Below are 21,701 nucleotides of genomic sequence, written 5' to 3' on the forward strand. Positions count from 1 at the left end.
TTACGCAAAATTAAATTTTATATGCTTAGCTAATAAACGTTGATGAAGAAGAAAATAATAAGATTTTCAAGGTTTAATCAATTACGAATGCACCGCTCGTACGGGTTACCCTTGACCAAGTTTCAAGGGAGAAATTCCCGTCCTCTATAACCGGTTTATACCCTTTTCGCCAGATGACGTTGAAAAAAAGTTGAGCTAAATTCAAGGTCAGATCAATGCTTTTTCCCCATGCCACAGCTACTTACAGGAGTTGTTGTTTACACTTTTTTCAAAGGAATATAGTAAAGGGCGCTATGGACGCTCGATATGATTTTTGCAAAATTAACTAAATCCAAAATTATCCATCAATGAAATATATAGATGAATGTTATTTAAAAACTATTAACTTATATAGTGTAATTGTTGTAAACTTAACACTTTGTATGCGGGAGTCGAGAATCGTTTAGCGACGCTTATCAGTTAAAAGCGGGAGACGAGAACGAAACTTTTTCGTTTTGTGATGTTGAGATTCGTTCATCTACGATATTCGTTGTTGTGAACATAGTCGAGATATATGTTTAATTAAAGCAAAATCAAATAACACACATCTGGTTTTAAATTTTAATTGATAAGACAATAATAAAAAATAGCCTTATTTAAATGTTAATTGATAATAAATTCATATTCAGGTTAAATGGCAATATTTTTTTTACTTTATCGCTTTAACATAACAGGCGTTAGCCCAATATTTTACAACAGGGCCAAACAATCAACACCTACAAGTCTGTAAATCAGTAACGTCTATATTACGAGACGAGACAAATATGATGATTTTTCATAGTAATAATTATATTTTAATCAATAATACAGATCTCTAAGTAACAATAGAAATTTAAAAAAATAGCATATTTCATATAACATCCTAGCCCATTAATGAGATGTCGTCTATTAAATATAAGAAATTGTTAACATCTGTATTTATTGGGTAAATAAGTTTGTTCAGTAACTCAAATAAACGGCCAGTTGTTAAGTGGTTAGTAAATATATTGGAAGGTCTTATTTTTAATTATGCTTAGTTATATTTTAATTAAAACCGATAATATGCGTTGCTAGCTAACATAATGCATTATAAAATGGTTCCGTAAATATATCAAATATATTGATACATTTGTCACAATATATGTTACTAATACAATTTAAGACTTATTTATAATTATTAACTGTCCATATATTTAAAATATTACTAATATTATTATTTAAAAAGTAAGGCAACAAATAATTTATGGTTAGTGACTGAAATAAAACGGTCAGTATTATTATTATTATATGAACAGTTAATTATTAAGAATGGTCTGTAACACTGATTGCAGCTATCATTAATTGTGTTATTTTATAATATACTACAATATAATTAGATAAATATTTTAATTTATGTCCAATAATGCATCTTGATCATATTAAATTCCAATTTCGTTCAAAATAAAACTAACCATCATTTTGTTATTAGAAAAACAAGTTCCTAAATATTTACTGATCATTTAATAAAACCAGATATTTTAATTAAAATATAAGCAACTGTATAGAATATATACTGACCGCTTATAACAATCAACTGACCATTTCATTAAAATATAAATAAAAAAAAAAATTGTTTTAGAAATATATGGCTAGTAACTTTTAAATATTATTATTATATGGTCAGAAACATTTTGAAAAACAGTCAGTAAAGCTCCGATTGCTGCTATAAATCCGTCGTAGTGAAAATACAAAGAACAGTTTTATTTTATAACATAGTTTATATTGAAATTTCCATTTTAGAGATTTATTGTATTTTATTTTATGTATTATAATTCAAATTTTTATCGGGTTATATAGCAATATTTAGTAAAAATAAATCTAACCATTTAATTTAAATACATACTTTTATTATCTGGCCATTATTACTTATTATAAAAGTTGCATTAATAATTTCTGACTATTTATTAAAACTACAGACCGTTAAATTTAATTACTCACTATAATTATTCTAAAAGTATTATAAATTTGATCATATACTGACCGTCTATCATTTACTTTTATAAGTTACTGTTCATTTACATTTATAACTAGCATCTGGCTATTAATTGTTAATATTACTAATCACTTCATTACAAAGAGTTTTGTTTCTAAGTTATTTATAATCCCAAAAATCAGATAATTTCATGAAAATATTTACCAAACTGTAGAAAATATATACTGACCGCTTATAACAATCAACTAGCCTTTTCATTTAAATATAAGTAAAGAATTTTTTTTTAGGTTATATGGTTAGTAATTTTTTTATGGTTAGTAACTTTTTGACAAGCGGTCAGTAAAGCTCTGATTAGGGGTAATAACTAATAATAGCGATTACTATGTACATACTATTATAACTATTTGTTTTTTTACAAAAATATTTTATCTTAGATTTTACTGATCAATTTCAACTTGTGTCTAATAATGCATATTATTATCTGTAAAAATACCAATATCCGGTTAAAATAAATCTAGCCATTTAACTTAAAAACGATTAATAATTACAGATCATATATTAAAATCACTGACTGTTTAATCCATTACTGACCAGATTTAAATAAAATCAGTGACATAAATCTAATAGTATTACGAATTAGAATATGTTATAACCTTTTGTCAAAATATATATATATTAACTAGCCTTTTACTATTAATATTACTAATCATTTCATTTATATAAATAAAGCCTCAAATTCAGTCTTTTTAATAATTAATTTTTAATTACTTTGAAACAAAACGGTCGGAAATATTATTATTATATAGTCAGTAACTTTGCGACAAGCGGTCAGTAAAGTTATGTTTGCTTCTATTAATCCGTATAAGCGATTATTATATTCATTTTATAACATACATACATACCTATACTAACATATGATTTTTGTAGAAAAATATTTTATATCAGATTTTACTAATCTATTTCAACGTATGTCTTAAAATGCATGTCGTTATCTGTAAACATGCGAACCCTGAATATTTAATAAAACTACTGACCAGATTCAAATGCAATTACTGACATAATATATGTAATTATTCGAATAATATTATGAATTTGAGAACGCACTGACTGGTTATTTAAAAGTTACTGAAAAAAATAGTTTTCCATTCAAATTATCAACTGGCCTTTAATTAATAATATTACTGATCATTTTATTTAAAAAATAAAGCATTAAATTTATAATAATTTAACTTCAGTGGCTTTGGCACAAAACAATATTATATGGTCAGTAACTTTTTGACAAACGGTCAGTAAAGCTCTGATTGCGGATAGATTAATATGTATTTTTTTAACATACATATTTCTTAAACTATTTTTTAGATTTTTGTACAAAAATATTTTGTATTATATTTTACTGTTATTTTTCAATGTATATCTAAAAATGCAAATGGCCTTTATTACTAATATGACTGATTTAAATATCAGTTTAAAATTATAAATGAAATAAAAAAACTTCATTCAGTGCTATTTTAATGTATCAAAATTGATAGTATATAATAAGTATTATAAATATACTATTTTTGGTTTCTATTTGCAATATAAACATTTACCGTACGTGTATGGGTTACTTAACATTACGCAAAAGATTAAGCGGTAGATTGTTTATTTTTTCTCTCACCACCTCTAGCTGTCGATGTAAATAATGCAAATTGCGATTCTGTAATTCAAGGCATATCATCACGCTTCTTTCCCGTTTTTATTGTGACACTCATGGTCTCATTTGAAAGCTTGAATAGATGAGTATGAAAGTTGCAATATTTAATATTCGTGTTTGACTTTCGCGTAAATTACGCTAATTTGCATTCGTGTGCCAAAAGACAAACATTAAAACACTTGTTCGATTATGCACGGTTGATTAGGCTGCTTAAAAACGTGTCTAAATATTTATTGTCACCTATTGTTTAAATAATGTTATGGCTTTCAAAGTGAAACGTCACAATTTACTGACGCACTACATCGAAGGCCTTTTTCAGAAATGTCTCGTGAAAAATATAGAAATTATTCATAGTATACTTAAGTTAGCCTTTTAGATTTTATGGTTAATATTTCACATTAATTGAGTGTTATTTACATGAATGTAAACTATTAGAAAGTTATTATCTTAGTTACACAAAAATGTATTATTTGATTTAAAATGATAATAAGACATACTTTTGCTATTGATTATATGCAGATAACAATTATCTTATTTATGGGTCACCTGTTTTAAATATGATAATGATCATAATTATATATTTTATTATACTGAATCATGTTGTTTCAAAAATAAGTTATATATTTTCACTTTGAATCTTATCAAAATTCATATTTATGTTTAATCTTTGCTATTTATTTATCAAAAAAATACTAATTTAACTTCACCATAAAAACATCGAGTGATTATAACGAGAAATTTAGAAAGAGGTTTTTTTACAATTTTATGCATTACCAGTTTATAATATTAAACCGGTTATCATCTTCTTTATAAAAAAAATACAACATTCATTCAATACAATACAATAAATAAGTACAAATATTTTTAGTAACCGCAAATGTCAATAACATATATTCTGTTCAATTTCTTGCAATAATAATTGTCCACACTTTCGCTATTGAGGTTTGGTCACTTAATGACCTTCGTTCTCAAATATTTCCTGAAACTAAAACATACATAATTTCACCTTCAATACATTAAAACATATTAGCATTTATTCATTAAACTTTTAATTTACAGTTAATCTTCGTCGTGTAAATTTAAGTTCAACTATAAAAATTATAGTGAAATATTTAGAATCGATAAAATCGGAAGTAAATTAGTCGGAAGGTAAACTATCAGTAGCGTTTGTAAACTTAGTATCCAAGTGAAGCAATAGCGAAATATTTTTGCAATATTTCAATGACGACTTTTATTTTTTCTTACACGTTTCACAATAATATTAATTCTAAATTAGAATATTGTGGAATAAGGTGATGTTGCACTATCAATTTTGTAATAATAAGGCGATATTGAATTAGCAATTTTCAGTATTGAGCTTTAACTTATATTTATATAAAATTTTACCTTATGAATTTTTTAGCTCTCAACTTAACAATCTGTATATATTTATCTAAAATATTCGCTTGCGACCTTTTCATTTTTGTGACCTCCAATCAAACTGATCACAATGTCATCACTGTTCTTAGTCTATCTATGGCGACCCTAGAAACTACGTTTAATTTTCATATCAGCTATTAATAAAAATATCTGAGCTTAAGAATGATTTGTTATTTAAAATAATATATGTTTTCTCGTGCTTATTATGGTCGCCTCGGTAGATTCAGTGTAGCGCTACTTCGTACTAGCAACTGTAAAATTTACATGACATTAAAGAAGTATTTTAAAATTAAATTGCACTTTTTATTATAACAACTAATATTCTAATGTATTAGATAAAGTGAGGTCTTTGGCCTTATCTGACCCAGTGCTGACCATGATCCTTTTTTTAATAAATATTAGTCCATATATTGTTTATTTTTTCATTGAGAATGTCATTGAGGCGATTTTTAAAAGACAACTATCCATATAAAAAACAAGTACACCGCCATTTACAATATGGAGTTTTTTTTTATTATAGGCACAAAAGTAATTTTGTGACTTAAAACGAAATACATTACACATAGTGCATGTATATTTTTAAGCGGCTCATTTACCAAATTCGACACGAAATCATGCTTGACTCTTGCACATTAGTCTTAATCATAACGGTTAACTCGGAACGGTGTTTATTTTTATTTATCACCACATGAATATTAATATCTTTGTCAAATATCGATTATATTCTTTTAGTTTACCTTTCACCGAAATGTGACGCAACTCGCAGTTGACAACCCCTGCTAATGCAATGTGCAACGCCTGGCACAGCTAATGGTTCTAATAATATACAAAGGCAATAATATGTTAATTGACACAAATATAGCTTAAAACAATTATTAAAATTGAACTACTATATTTCATTCCAAAAACTATTTTTTTAAGAAGGGACGCATAACATAACCTCAAATATTATTATCATATGCTTCCATTTTAATTTAATTTAATGAAAATAAATTTATGTCTTACCTAATTATTTCACATATTAATGAAATAGAAGCAACACAGTGCTACTCAAATGCTGATGTGCGGATTAGCGAGTAGAACTAAATTAAATTATTATTTATTTTATTAATTTATTTAGCTAATATAGCTAATTGTTTAAAGACTAAATAAATAAAATAAAATAAATACATATCAATTTTAGGGATTGTCCTATACTATATTTCCATTAAGACAGTAACACACAAAAACATTGTCCAGTGCGACATAACATTAAAAATTGAAAAAAAATACAATTTTGTGAAAAAAAAACAAAAATATCATGCAGCGCGGCTAAATACGGCTCATATAAATGATTCATTTATAATCCCCCTTCCCCTTGATATAACGTATTATAATCCTTGAAAAAAACAATCTGCCATATTTGTTAAGAGTTAACATATCCTTGTTTTAAATGTAATACTATTATAAAATTATTCTTTAGTTTTATATACAATATATAGTGTCGGGACCATACATAATCGTTGCGATGATATTAGCCGCAAAATACTCAAAAGGTCCAAAAACTGATTGATTTGTATCTCTTAAATTTTCTATAAAAACGAGGTTATATTGCGTATACGAGCAGATGTCTATAAAACGGTTAACACTTCTAAAGTACGAAAAACCATGAATCTTATTTGAACACAGACAAAAATTAGTTCTAAAATATCTACACTAACAAGTCGGAGCCAAATGCGAAGGAATGCGGTGCACAAACACAACATTCGCGGATTATTTCAAATTTACTGTTACGCAGCTACACGATCTATTTTAGACAATAACAAAGAGTCTTGTTCCGCCCTAAATTATCGAATCAATAGAACACTGATGTCCTAAATAACTTTCTTTAGACAGAACTTGAAACAGAACTACGATTTCTCACACGGAAATTAAGCACTTCGCTTCTGACTTGGAATAAACGAAAATTTATCATAATCGCACTAATCGAAGCTACGCCAAATCGACCGAGACGACCCTTTAAAGCACGCTAATTCAAACCGATATTTTGATATAAAATTATTTATCATTGCACAAATTGTAAAACCTCGTTTAGAGCAGTGGTGATTTAAAAATATATATGCAACATAAAAACCTTATACTTCGTAAAGTTAAAGGCAATAAATGACAGTATTTATAAAAAAATAACCTTAAAATATCGAAATATGTTCTTAAAAATACGACCCGTGTCAAAAAGTAGAAGGGAAGACAGGAACACACGCCAAGTGTTTTTTTTAGTGGTGTAGATATCAAAAAAATGTGTGCTGTATTTAAATATTTATTTATAAAATGATTTCGTATTTACGTTAAAAAAGTTTATACACTTTAAAGTTAAATGTTTAATTATATTGTTTATCTGTTTTATTCAAATCATTTTTAATTAACATCTGAGACTTAATACCATGAAAAGTGACCATGCACTTTTTATTGTATTTTTTTAAATGTCATTATCCATCTCTTATTGGACAACACTTTTTTAATTATTCTACGTATAACACGTCGAAAAATGCCCATGCACTTTTTATATTATTAGTTTTTAAATGTATCTTCATCCATTTTGAATCACTTTTAATGGACGACGCATTTTTTAATTCAACTTCTACGTATAATATAACACGCTGAAAAGTGGCCATACACGTTTTATTGTAAATCTCCCCTTTTATGCTATTGCATAATAAAAAATGTACACAAACAATTACGACCCTTAAGCGTATCCTATATTTAACTTTCACGATCTATTTCAAATCTAATAAATACCAATCCGGTTAAACGCGCCGAGCGTATGATAAATCTGCAAAACTGGTTTAATCCAGACTTTCGATTGAGAAATATCATCATGTGTGGCGTTTGCATTTGAATAAATAAACAAACGGTGAATTGCTAATTTTTTTATGAGAACGCGGAACACTGATACATTTATATAGCATCAGATATTTAATGTCAAGGGAAGTAGCTCGTAAAATAATAATTAAATAATTATATATGTATGTGATAAGTGTACGGTTTGGACGTGTCGTCTTGTGTATTTAGGTGTGATTATCACGGTTAATCATTGCGCGTAATTATCACTCTTTTGCAAAGATAATGAATGGCCATCTAAAGGGAAAAATATTTTTGCACGTATAAATAGTCGATGCATCTGACCAATCTGATTCAGTCTTTTAGCTACGTTCGAGTTGTATAGACGTTAATTAAAAAAACATAGTGAGTTTAAATTTAATTTATATAAAACTGAGAGATTATGAATTTTTGTAATCTCTAGTTCATAAAAAATAATTTTGATTCATAGCCATAAAAAAATAATGTTTTTTTTTATTATGTGTTTATGATAGTTTGCAATAAACGTTTATTTTTTTAAACAGTGTTGCGGTAAATGTACTCCAGCACATTGCGAAAATAATCGATTTCAATCCAACAGTTCAAGGATCTTTGCAATTTTTTTATTTGCCTAAACTCGAGTGCTAGATTTTTTGTTTTATTTTAAAATGCATACATCCTTGTGTTACCTATCTATTTTATGCGCTTGTACTACTTGCTAATGTAGAAAGTTTCTATTTATATTTGTTTTACTATTTGTACTATGAGGTTCCTCAACTCGGTTGTTAAATAATATGTAAATCAAATTATTGTGTAAAAGTATTATTTATTCAAAATTGTTAATAAATTGTAGATACAGCTGTAGTAATTGCCCATAAAACGATACGAACTTTCTTCTCATACAAATAACTTTTCATTTTATACAAAGTGTTTAATTCAGTTTTTTGTCTGATTGAATTTTAATTCCTACTTTTTCTATTATTCTAGAGTCAATGTTTACTTTAAAAAACATATGTAAGGTTCTTGAGTTCGATCCCCTTAATGACTCATTAGTATATTTTCCCACTTAAATCGATCTAGAAATTCAAATTTCCATATACCACGAACGACAGAATATTTACTATTTTTTATAATAAATTTATCACTGCACGGCCCCATATATCGTATTTAAATAATAATTATTATCTTTTAAAAACTTTGTACACTATTTCTAATTTTATAAAATACATTTTGATTGAGACAGTGGTGACCATTAAAATTGAAATGCATACTCTTAGCCCCAAATAATCTTTACCACAATCATAAATATGAGGGAAATCTTTCAAGCTAGCTTCACTTTATTATCATTATCCACTTTGCCACTCAACTTTTTTCTTAGTTAAATTTTTTAATTATTTTGTTTAATATCTTTTTAGCATGTTGCTTCTGCAAAATTGATACAAAAATAAATATTTTTTTACATCCTTTTACAACGAATACAAATATTGTGCATCTTCTTAAATTACGACCGTTGATACTAATTAAAATTTGCGCGTCGCGAGATTACATAAGTTTTCTGTGAAGCCTTAATTCGGCCTACAATATTCTTTACATAGGTCTTTCAAAGCTCACCTGTTCATATGACATCCGAAAAGATTTATTTATCATTTATTAAATTTAATTACAATAAAAACAATGACTGAAACGCGTCTTAAATATCTTAATATAGCGCAAGCCGTGTAGCAATAAACTTGTCTTTCGTTACTTTAATTGGAAGCTGTGTATCAAGATTTCTTATTGCACATTATTACATATATGCTATTTATAACATCGTCTTCGTCTTTGGTCATCGTCCATCGTCTAGTTCAGCCGATGGATTATCGAAGAATGACTAATAACAACCAGCCAAACCGGACGCTGGTCCCTAATTACGTTCGCGTTTCACTTCGCTTCATGAATTAATGCCTCATTTTCATGCTTCTTCCGCAGAGACAGTCGACGCCGAGACGCAGTCGAAGTCACATCTTCCATTGAACCTTATGCTGTCATAGAAATGACCAAGTACAAACTGAATGACGACGGAGACAAGGCAGAGTCAAGTTCGGTCAACAGTCGCTACGCTCAGAAGAGATTCGACAGCATCAGCGGAGAGAGATCTACCAGGCCAGACGTTGTTTTGGGCTTTGGAAAGGAAGGAAGCAGCTCGACAATGAACGATGGTGTTTTTGCGGGGGGTTTAAGGACCATGGGGTGTTATGTGAAGCATTCGGAAGAGTGCCTTAGTGGTGCCACAAATAACGCTTACGTGGGAGACTGCGACAAGACGGACAATCGTTTTAGTGGAGGATATTTGATAGGTGAGTCTAATAATTAAATATTTATATGTTTTTTTTGTAATAATTTAATTGAGGGCGCTGCACTCTTGCAGTACTTTGGACGAGTCGCTCTAATTATGTCACTAGCTGTTCTATTATTTATCTTCAATTATTTTAAACATTGAATATAATGAATTCATGCTATAGAATTATTTATGCATTAGCATACAATTTCATTATTCATTAAAAATATTTGATTCAATCATTTCTATGTAAGGCTTATACAAAATATATTTCAGATAATAAACAGCTAACCTTATTGTCAATTAGTACAAATAAAAAAAAAGTTTTTTTTTTAATTTTAATTATTTAATATTTAAATTAATATTATACCATAAAAATCATCTAAGGATAAATTTATACTATTGTTTGAGGCAAAATACATAACTAGAAATTATCTCTAAAATGATTATGTAATTAGTTAACCGTTAGCGATAAAATAAAACAAAACCAATAATACGGAAATTTACTGTTATCATATTATCAATATTATGGTTGTTGCAAAATTAGCACTAATAATTATTGTAATGCTATATTTTTTTAGATTTAGAAATGCAAAATATTCTAATATATTTTTTTTATATATATATTATACAAAATAACGTTAGAGGTTTTTTGAGGACAAGATAATTATCGTATTTTAATCCTTTGTAAAAAATAGCAGCCGTTTAAAAATAAATAAAAAATATAAGAACTATAATTTTGGTAAACAATCTAAAAGAAAGCAAATATATTTTATAATAGAATAAAAAATATATAATTTTCAATACAGGATATAACTGTTTGTGTGATCAAGATTGCTGCCTTAGTTTCTATAGGATTTAATTAAAACATTAAAATTGCCTTTATAAATATTCGGTTTCAAAATGGCGTCTACTCCAACAATTAAAAAAAATCAATTTGAGTAAAAATAAAATACAATAAATAAATAAACGTAAAAATAATGTCAAGATATTTTATTTTTAAAATATATACATACATATTTATGTACATATATTAAATATAACAATTTTTGTGACCACAATAACTACCATAGTTTAATCGGATTTTTCTCAAAAAATTGACCATACAAATATTATTTAGTTTCCGAAAAATACAACTTGGTTCTCTATCTTGTTTAATAAAAGCGGCTTTTAAAAAATTAAATATATTTTGAAAAAATAAAGAAAAAATGTAAAGAAGGAAAAAAATATATAAATATATAAAAAAATATATAAAAAATGTCTTTTTTTGATGACATTCATATGGGATATAAGTATATAACGATAACTGTTTTAAGCAGATTGCCATGAAACTTTTCTTAAAAATAGCTTTTGTAAATATCTTGGCTAAATTCGTTAGCCAGCTTAAATTACCATATTTTTCTAAAATAGCAGTCATTAAAAAAACATATCTGCTATTTAAAAATGTCATTAAAAATGTTATCATATATGTATGTACGTATGTTTATATTATTCGTACATATTATATATACACTCATAAGTATTATATTAATATATGGATTATAACTATAATTTTTTCCTAGGAGTTTTCTAAAAGAATACTCTTATAAATATAATTTTATTTAAATACTGACAACTGAGCAATGGATACTAATGATTTAATATATGTATTAATCATTTATATTTAAGGACCATTTTTTTTTATTCTATTGATCAAAAGCTGAATTATATACTGACGATTTCTTTTTTTTATTCTGATCGCTTATTTTATTTTACTGTTCAATTTTATTACTTAATACTGATTACTTTTTTATTTTTTAACTGATCATTTATGGAAATTTGTATTTGTAAAATAATTAGTTGCTAATATAAGTCAAAAAAAGTTGTTACTGTATTATTTAAAAAATTTTACATAGATAAAATGGCATATTATAATTATAAGAAAGCAATTAAAACGAGACGGTAAATAAAAAAACATCTGATATTAGCGGATGATTTTACATAAATATTTTTAAGTTATTCTATCTTTGTGAAAAAGTGTAGAGAAGTTTTATATGCTGTGTAATTACAGTTGCAGTAAACATATGTTGTATCGACTGAAGCTTATCTTTTTTCTGAAATCTAATAATTATTAATGTGTATAATCAAGAACAACTGCACTATGAAACAAGGTCTTTACCAAGGTTCTTCACTGTCAAGTGGTCGCTTATGCTTTGACGATCAATCTGAAATTCAGCAACGTCAATTTTCTGTTTCTAATCTGAAATAATAACCAAGATTATTACAAACGAGTTGTCACTAAATGCTGCACGTGACAATCAATAATTACCGACGTTCGAACAATTTTGTCAGCAAGGAAGTGAACGCTTAACAAATTGTACGTTAAAAAACATACAAACAACGTAATAATTGTTGCGAGAATGGTCATTTTTGATTGAACTAAACTATCAGAATCTGTAAAAATATGAACATTTGCAACGGAACGCGTATTTTAAAGTGCAATTGTGAAGTTTTTGTTAGGTCTAATTAACCATAGAGGTTTGCTTATGTATTTATGTTCCACTGTACATTATTTTTAATTTGATTTATGCATAAAAATTGTTTTGTTATTGTATCTTAAGAGATTCATTTTAATTAGGCTAAACTATAGTGGATTATACCGAGCAAATATCAGCTAATCATCATATTCTCTTTTGACAGTTTTTGCCAATGCGACGATTTGGGGCGAAAACAGAACATTTTGTTGTCTGTTACTTTTTTAATAATAAATTTTCGCGTTACGACTAATGTTACTTTTCTTATAATATGGTCATGCTTCCAACAGCTGGAGATTTGGCAACGCTGTCACCGAGTATTTGTAATTTGACTACCGACTTTTCGGCACCTGTATTGATCCCTTTGTATTCATGTCGATACCTACTGTACTTTATTTCAGTTTATTTGCAAGTCGCACTAATCCAGAAAACTCTCCGATCGTCACGCGCGCTTATATAACACCGGCGTAATTAAGTAACAAAAATATATATATAAAAAAAATATTACGCAACAAGTAATTGTGACAAAGTTTAGTTTCATGCTCAACGGGTGACCCCGAAACTAGGAAATTTTGTGGTGATCGATCAGAATTATTATTGCTTTCAATTATTTTTTTATCTAAAAGTAAAAAAATATTTAGAATGCTAGAATGTGCAATATAAAAAATATATAATATATACAATTGCAAGTTTTTTTACTTTAAATCAATGCAACAGTTAATTTCCGTATTGTATTGAATATTATGTAAAAAGTATAGTTATAATAAAAATCATAAAATAAATCATTAGTATAGAAATTTATCTGTCAAATCTTTGAGAATAGCTTAAAAGAACTTTTATGAAAAGTAAATAAATAAATTCTACAAAAAAAAATACAAATCAATTTTAAATTTTCCAAATTGAAAATTAAAAATAATACTAAAAAAATTAAAAAACATATGAAATACTTAAATCAAAATTACGTTATTTAGTTTTAGTATATATTATAGTATTTAACTCTCCGAAGAAGATATTTTTTAGTATATATGATAGCACATAACTTCCAAAGTAGAAGTACCTGAAAAATTAAAGATGGCTAATATTACACCTATGCCAAAAAAATGAAGGAAAAGTAAGCAATCATCAGACAACTAAAGTAATTCATAATTTAACAGAATATTTGATGTGAACAACAATCAAGCTTCGGGAAGAAACATTCAGCATTCTAGTTTGTCGCTAAGAATGATAACAAGATCACTGTAGCTCTATTTCTTGAAGTTTTTGAAACCTTGGATAGATATAAAATCTTAAAGAAATTGAAAAATATAAACATAAATAACTTTAATATGATTTGATAATTATTTTTTAAAAAATGGAAGGCAAAAAGTTATGTTCATTCATACCAGTGTACCACAAGGATATAAATTGCTGTCATATTTGCTTATAATATATTCATTATAATGTTATAAGTAATATAAAGTAGTGTTAAAGTAGTTGTCGATAACTTATATATCGAATTAAGTGGGTTGTTAAAGATTAATGTACTTAAATTAAATAAAAGTAAAGCTAAATGTATGATTATTAACTTTAAATATATTTTTAATAATAGTTGTATATAATTATACAATAGAAATATATAATCAAAAACAAATTATATATGTAACAGTAAAGTTATATTTTCACTGGCGTTTCAGTGAAATCATATCCGAATTCATTTTCACGTGTGATAGAATAACTGATTGACGATAGTGAATTTAACAGTTGCCAAGTGTACATTTGCTGTTGAAACCAAAATTTAACCTAGACGAATTAACCAAAACCTACTTGATTATAATTTTAAGCATTTATTATGTTAATTCGTTAAGGTTAGTTTTAGGTTAGGTTTAATTAATCTGAAATATTGTAGTATTTTGTCAAACAATGTGACATCACAATTTTGTATATCCGTTTGTGAATATATACTGTGCAGTGAAATTGTAAATCAATTATTGGATACACTTTACCTGGCTGAATTTGTGAAATTAAACTAGTGAAAATATAACTTCACTGGTAATATAACCAAAAACGCAATTTCCAACAGTATTACATTGTCTCATTTGAAGTATTGTTCAACAATATTATATATATATACTTAAGGAATCAGGTAAGACGTTACAAAAAATACAAAACAGGGCAATGAGATTAGTTTTAAATAAAAGTAGAGCATTAGTTGTATAAAAATTGGAATAGTAAAATGTTTGATTAATATTAAAAATAATGATTTGAAAATAATATGTTATAAAAGTATTTTAATAAGAAATAAAGATGCATATAGATTTAATGCTATGGAGTAGATAGGTATAAAAAATATGTATAACTCTAGGGAATAATGTACGGAGATGTGTACATTTACATATGTAATAATAGTATTGCTAGGACAATCTGCAGAAATTAAAATTTTGCCGGTTTCCATAATAGAATAAGGAAACAAATTCATACATTAAGACCAAAATTATAATTTTATTCACTTTTCTAATTCAAATTGTATTTTATATGTATGTTTTTGGATTTCTTTTGTTACATTTTACAATTAGCTATTATCTATCAATTATTATACTATCTACCAATCAAACTTTTCAGATGTGAGTGGTGAGACCATAACTGACAATAATCCAGTCGTAAGATTTGGCCGATGGGCTAAGAGGAGTTGTTCATTGAAAACACTCAAGAAACGAGTTCCGATCATATCATGGCTACCTAACTACAACCTTAATTTTGCTGTATCAGATTTGATCGCAGGTATACAATTACATTGTTATCATTATTAAATTAAAGTATTCAATAACAATTTGTTTATTTAGGTGTGACGGTGGGATTAACGGTAATACCACAAGCAATAGCATATGCAAACGTAGCAGGATTGCCTCCTCAGTTTGGATTATACTCTTCGTTCATGGCGTGTTTCATATATACAGTATTCGGATCAGTCAAAGACTCCGCTGTGGGACCAACGGCTATTGCTGCTATTCTCACACGTGAAAACATACGGGATGTTAGTCCAGAGCTTGCCATTACATTGTGTTTCTTATCTGGATGTGTGATATTGCTCATGGGAATATTGCAATTAGGTAAAAATATTTTTATATTCATTAATCTATAATCTGTATTTGAATCATAATTCAGACTCAATTGTAACAACGAACACTAAGTTATAAAATTATATTTTTTGTAGGGTTTTTAATTAATTTTATAAGCGGACCGGTATCAATTGGATTCACTTCTGCCGCCGCCATCATCATCGCCTTAACACAAGTCAAAGATATCCTTGGCTTGGAATTTCCCGGTGGAAAACTTCTTGATGTCGTCCAAAGATTATATGAAAACATACAAGATTCCAGACCGTGGGATACTACATTGGGAGTTATCTGCATTATCGTTTTATTGATATTAAGGGTAATAATATAAAATTTTATTTAATATAAATTGACGATAGAAGAGTATTAATTAATCAGCAAATCGATCATCCGGCAAAAAATATTTTAGTTATATTAGTTCAAGAGACTTTTATTTTATATCTGTCTTTTGCTCCTATAGTAGTGCAATAATAGTAAGTGTTTTCTGTCTCTGTAGCACATTTTTTATGAGCTTTCCTTTCTTATTTAGTGCTACACCCAGCGATATTTGTACTAGTTAATTTACCTTGAAAATACATTAATTTTTATAAACTGCTATTTTGTAAAATGGCGTACTTTTCTATACCTTGCAGAACACGCATTTATTTTATTATACATTATTTTTTAATTTAAAACAGCTTTGAAATTCGCTATATAATTTGTTCTCGCCGTAATTTTAACTGAATTTAGTCTTACTTATAAGTAAAATACAGCTGCTTTCTCGCGTTTCCAATGGTTGTCTCGGTCTATACTCAACGTAGATCTGCTTAGTGCTAGTTCGGATTAACCCTTGTTTATTCCAAGTCGAAAGCGAAGTGGTATAATTGTCAAGTTTTAACTGAAGTGTCTAAAATAAGTATATTCCTGATGGAAATGATTCAGTACCATTGTTTTGGCTTATAAATACTTAGGGCAGAACCAGACTCTTTATTATTGTCTAATAGATCAATTATTCTACCCTAATAGAATACCTATCAAAAAATTGGAGAACAGTAAATACTGCCAAAGTCGTCACTCTATGACATGTGTTTCCAATGATGCTTGTTCACAATTTTTTCTGAAGATGTTTAATGGATCCGACCGCTTGAATTCGCGTTATAGTTTTTAAAAAATCGGATACTAAGTAGTGGAAGCGTCAAGATATGAGTAAAGTGAACTCTGTAAGTGCAACGCTTTTGCGTAATGGCAACACTATGTAAATTGACATAGTTCTTGGTATTTGGCACCGACCATTCGGCTTGCTAGTAGTTATTTTGCAACTGATATGCTTGACACAGGGACGTCATTTAATACAGGAGCAGGTAGAAGCATTTGCACCCTCCCCCCCCTTTGAATTTGGGCAAAAAATTCAAGTAATTTAATGAAATACTATGAATTTTAATAAAATCAAAATTTAAAAAAAACGGCCACTGACTAGCTAACTTTTGTCCCCCCCCCCCTCCTGGTAAAAGCTAAAATGAATAAACTTATCATTATTTATTTAAATGCGATGTATACATGTTATAGTGAATGTGTATTTTTCGGTGAAATTATATTTTTACTAGTGAAGTTCAAAAACATTTTCACCAGTAGATATATATTTCTAATAGCGAAAATATAATTTATCTGAAAGGAGCTAGTGAAATTATATGCCGTTCAAAAATGTTTATGGAGCTCAATTTGACAGTTGCGAAACGAACATTTGCTGTTTAAACCCAAACCTAACCTACACGAATAAACCAAATCCAACTTGACCTAATGAGAGTTTTAAAATTAATCCAACCTAACTCTCGGGGGAAAATAGCCAGAAGAAGAAATATAGACAGATATCGCAGCACGCATGTTGCTCTATAGTTAGTTTGCACTTATATTACACTATGTTTTAAAATATTATAACCATCCTTACAGATATTGCTACGGATAGTGGTCAAAATGTATTCGCAACGGCGACGGCACGATTTTGTTGCTTTTGACGTGGATTTTTGACTTCTGAAGAGTGATAATTGTTTTTACGCTTTCCTATTGGTCAAAATTTGGTTTAGATATGTTTCATTCGATTCTCGCTTATTTTGAGTAGTAATATTGTTATAAAAAGTTTTATTATGAATCGTTTCAACTGCGATAGCGAGGCCCGATTTTATTGCTTTTGACGTGGATTCTATACAGGGACCCCCTTGAACTTAACTAGAAAAATGCATAATATTGATGAAATACTATGAATCCTAATGAAATGGAAATATTAAAAAACGAAATTTTGCCTGGATAAAGCTGAAATGACGTCACTGCCCGACGAGAATAAACCTCGTTGCAAAGTCAAAAATAAAGCAATTATTGTAGTTTTATAAGCTTTTAGCAGGAACTTGCTACAAATTTCGTCGCAACGATCACGGATGGTCCCGTCGATTTTAGTCTTAACATAATAAATTAAATAATTACAAATCTCGAAGAAATAGTGTATTTACTATATTAAACACAATTACGAGATGATTAGAATTTTTTAAATTGATAATTGCATTTTTTTAAATTTAAAAATAACTAACATTTTTTTAGGAAGTGAATGCATGACATAACCTTAAATAGTTTTACCATATGCTTTTGCTTAAATTAAATTTAATGAAAATAAAATCATGTCTTACCTAATTCTTACACTTATTCATGTAACATATCATAATTTTATTCTCTTACAGAACCTATAAGGCAAATGTCAAAACATATTTAAGGCAAGAATATATTATCCTTGTTAAGAATCGTTACATAATTTTATGAATGACATGCATAACATAACCTCAAATATTATTATCATTAGAATACAGTTTTTTTACAAATATCATTACTTACCTAATTCTTTTATTTATGCATAAAAAATAAAATAATTGTATTTTATTGGAGTCAAAACAGATAATGGAAGGAACATATAACTTGAACCATAAATGATATATTTGCTTCTTATAAAAAAATGTAGTTGATATGCCAATCAATTGGTGATTCTACCTCTTTTAGGCCATTTTGAGCTATGAAAATATGTTTATTAAATCATCAATGAATAGATAACGATATTTTTATGAAGGGCATATATAACCTAACCTCAAAAATTATCACCGTTAAAATATAATTTATTTTGAATATAACGTCTTATCTAATTCTTCCACAGAATTATGTAACAGTAGTTTGTATCGTCTTGAAGTAATAATGACAAAAACATTTTAACTAGGTAATTGTATGTAAATCATATATTTAGCTCCCATTAACATGTTTTTTAATTGCCGATATATTTTGAGTATTGTGTGCATTTGAAAGAGCATATGAAACCAATTTTAGTTGATATTATAACTCATTTTCGACATGGTTTTTTCCTTAGACTGTTTAGCTTTCATAATTATATAATAATACTTACCGCAAATAATTATTAATTCCAGAAAATAAAAGACATCCCAGCGTGTCACAACCCTGCAAACGAAAACTCTAATGTAGCATCTATATTCTCTCATTTCTTATGGGCCATTTCTACAGGAAGAAACATAATCGTAGTCGTAGTATCTGCAGGACTCGCTTATGCTTTCTCAGTCCATGATCAATATCCATTCATTTTAACAGGTACGTTTTTCTTAAATAAATATACTAATATAACAAACAATGTATTCTATCACATATAAAATAATTCAACAGGTGAAGTTAAAGGTGGACTGCCAAACATAACTCTTCCGCCATTCGAAATCACAGCTGGAAATCGAACTTACGTTTTTTCCGAAATAGTGTCAACACTAGGAACGTCTCTGTTTATAGTTCCGTTGTTATCTATATTGGAAAATATTGCATTGGCGAATGTCTTCTGTAAGTTTATTAAATTATTTATGTTGTATCAGTACTGTATTATTAATGTGAGATATTTTTAATAGCTGAAGGTAAAGCAGTAGATGCTACTCAAGAGATGTTGGCAATCGGTCTTTGTAATATTGGATCGGCTTTCGTCGGTTCGATGCCTGTTTCTGGCGCTCTATCGCGAGGAGCTGTAAATAATGCGTCCGGAGTTAAAACAACTTTCGGAGGCATCTATACGGGAATTATTGTGTTATTGTCGTTGCAGGTATGATCTTGATATATAATATTGTTAATAAATAATAATGATTCGGCAATCAATGATGATAATTAATATATTTATAGTTTTTCACTCCGTACTTCTATTATATTCCAAAATCTTCACTTGCTGCTGTTATAATAGCGGCTGTTATCTTCATGGTGGAGCTACATGTTATAAAACCGATATGGAAGGCTAAAAGTAAGACTCTCAATAATAGAACGTGATTAAATCGCAATTGATATTAATGATTTTTGTTAAATAGAAATTGACGTCGTGCCGGCTATTGTAACATTCATCTTCAGCATCGTATTGAGATTAGAATACGGCATTTTCATCGGAGTGACTTTGAATATCATATTTTTACTCTACGCCTCTGCAAGACCAAGTGTCCTCGTCGCTAAAGCTATTGTAAGTAATATATTAATTTAAAAAATTTGCTGGATCAGATTAACCAGTGGTATAAGTCAGTAAATTATACCCGAAAAAACTGAATTCGAATCTCATATGGACTTATATCATGTCTAGAATTATAATTTTTATAAATATTTTTACCACGACAGATAATGACCAATTAGCTAAGTAACCAACCAAGGATTTAAGATATATCTTAAATTTTTATAAATTCTACGATAATTTTTAATTTCAGTCTGATGTCCAACTATTTATTTAGTGTTTGTTGATTGTGTTGACCCAGTTGTAGCACGTTATTTAATAAAGGTATAATTAAATTTTCAGAGCATTCCAAGCGGCATTGAGTACCTATTGATCACACCAGATCGCAGTTTGGCCTTCCCCTCTGTGGAATATGTACGGAACCTAATCTCAAAAGCTGGTATAAAGCAAGCCTTATCTCGTCTTCCTGTAGTCATCGACGCTACGCACATTCAAGGAGCTGATTTTACGGCGGCGAAGGGTTTCAAATCGCTCATTGACGACTTCATAGCACGCGATCAACTCCTGATCTTCTATAATGTTAAACCATCCGTGGTGGAGATATTCACGGCCGTACAGCCGAAAGATTTCAAGTTCTGCCGATGTGCGGCCGCACTCGATATGATGCTTAGGGAAAATACTGTAAGAAGCAAGAGCATATCATTATCAGTCAGCGGATGATTTAAGCGTAATTTAGTTCGTACACGAAGGACCAAGAACAAGGCTGTGAAGATTTTTAAACGTGATGTATTAGTGTACATAAGAATACGATATTGATCGTTTCCTGTAGCGTTTAAGATAAGTTAAGTATTGTTCATGATTTATTATATAGAGTTGCAATTGAATTTTTGATTGATTTTAAGTATTATTTAGATTGTAAACTGTTCCTTTACGTAATTGTATTTTTTTTTATATCAATATAAAATGTAATCGATCGGCTGAATGAAAGTATATTATACTCTCATTATGACAATGTATTTACATATACAAAATAGTTGAAAGTTGACGAATCAACATTTTTACGATCATTATTTTTTTGTATTGGTTAGTTTGTTTTATGATTATTAATGTAATAGTATTAATTATTAATTTGATTTAATAATTGAAGAAAAGACGTATTCGTATTCGCTGCGACTGATGGGACATTGTCGATTTGATCGAACATTTGCAATTGTACTAAATTTATATAATATATTGTTTGTATATATTTATCGTAAAAATTTGAACAAAAATATGAAATAATACATTATTTTATGAATTAATATTTATGTATATAAAAAATAATTCTTGATGATTAAAATATAATTTAATATT

General features: G+C 28.2%; 1 protein-coding gene across 2 annotated transcripts in view; it reads left to right on the forward strand.

Annotated features, from left to right (window-relative positions):
- LOC148227006 (sodium-independent sulfate anion transporter-like) overlaps positions 1-21,607 on the forward strand; it is a 35,578-nt gene extending 13,971 nt beyond the window's left edge. Inside the window, exons 1-11 of one of the 2 annotated variants that reach the window (XM_088202744.1) lie at positions 8,276-8,324; positions 9,906-10,273; positions 15,366-15,524; positions 15,587-15,853; positions 15,958-16,178; positions 19,294-19,471; positions 19,544-19,708; positions 19,774-19,961; positions 20,039-20,153; positions 20,218-20,363; positions 20,691-21,607. In XM_088202744.1, coding sequence (XP_088058870.1) covers positions 9,970-10,273; positions 15,366-15,524; positions 15,587-15,853; positions 15,958-16,178; positions 19,294-19,471; positions 19,544-19,708; positions 19,774-19,961; positions 20,039-20,153; positions 20,218-20,363; positions 20,691-21,068 — 2,121 coding nt within the window. In that variant the 5' untranslated portion in view covers positions 8,276-8,324; positions 9,906-9,969 and the 3' untranslated portion in view covers positions 21,069-21,607. Of the gene's footprint in view, positions 1-8,275; positions 8,325-9,905; positions 10,274-15,365; positions 15,525-15,586; positions 15,854-15,957; positions 16,179-19,293; positions 19,472-19,543; positions 19,709-19,773; positions 19,962-20,038; positions 20,154-20,217; positions 20,364-20,690 lie in introns of those variants that run through there. The other variant, XM_088202745.1, reaches the window with a different exon arrangement.
- Positions 21,608-21,701: the final 94 nt, after the last annotated feature.

This window comes from Plectrocnemia conspersa, unplaced genomic scaffold (assembly GCF_051122295.1).
Source record: "Plectrocnemia conspersa isolate PC_06_02 unplaced genomic scaffold, ASM5112229v1 ptg000013l, whole genome shotgun sequence".
Lineage (NCBI taxonomy): Eukaryota > Metazoa > Arthropoda > Insecta > Trichoptera > Polycentropodidae > Plectrocnemia > Plectrocnemia conspersa.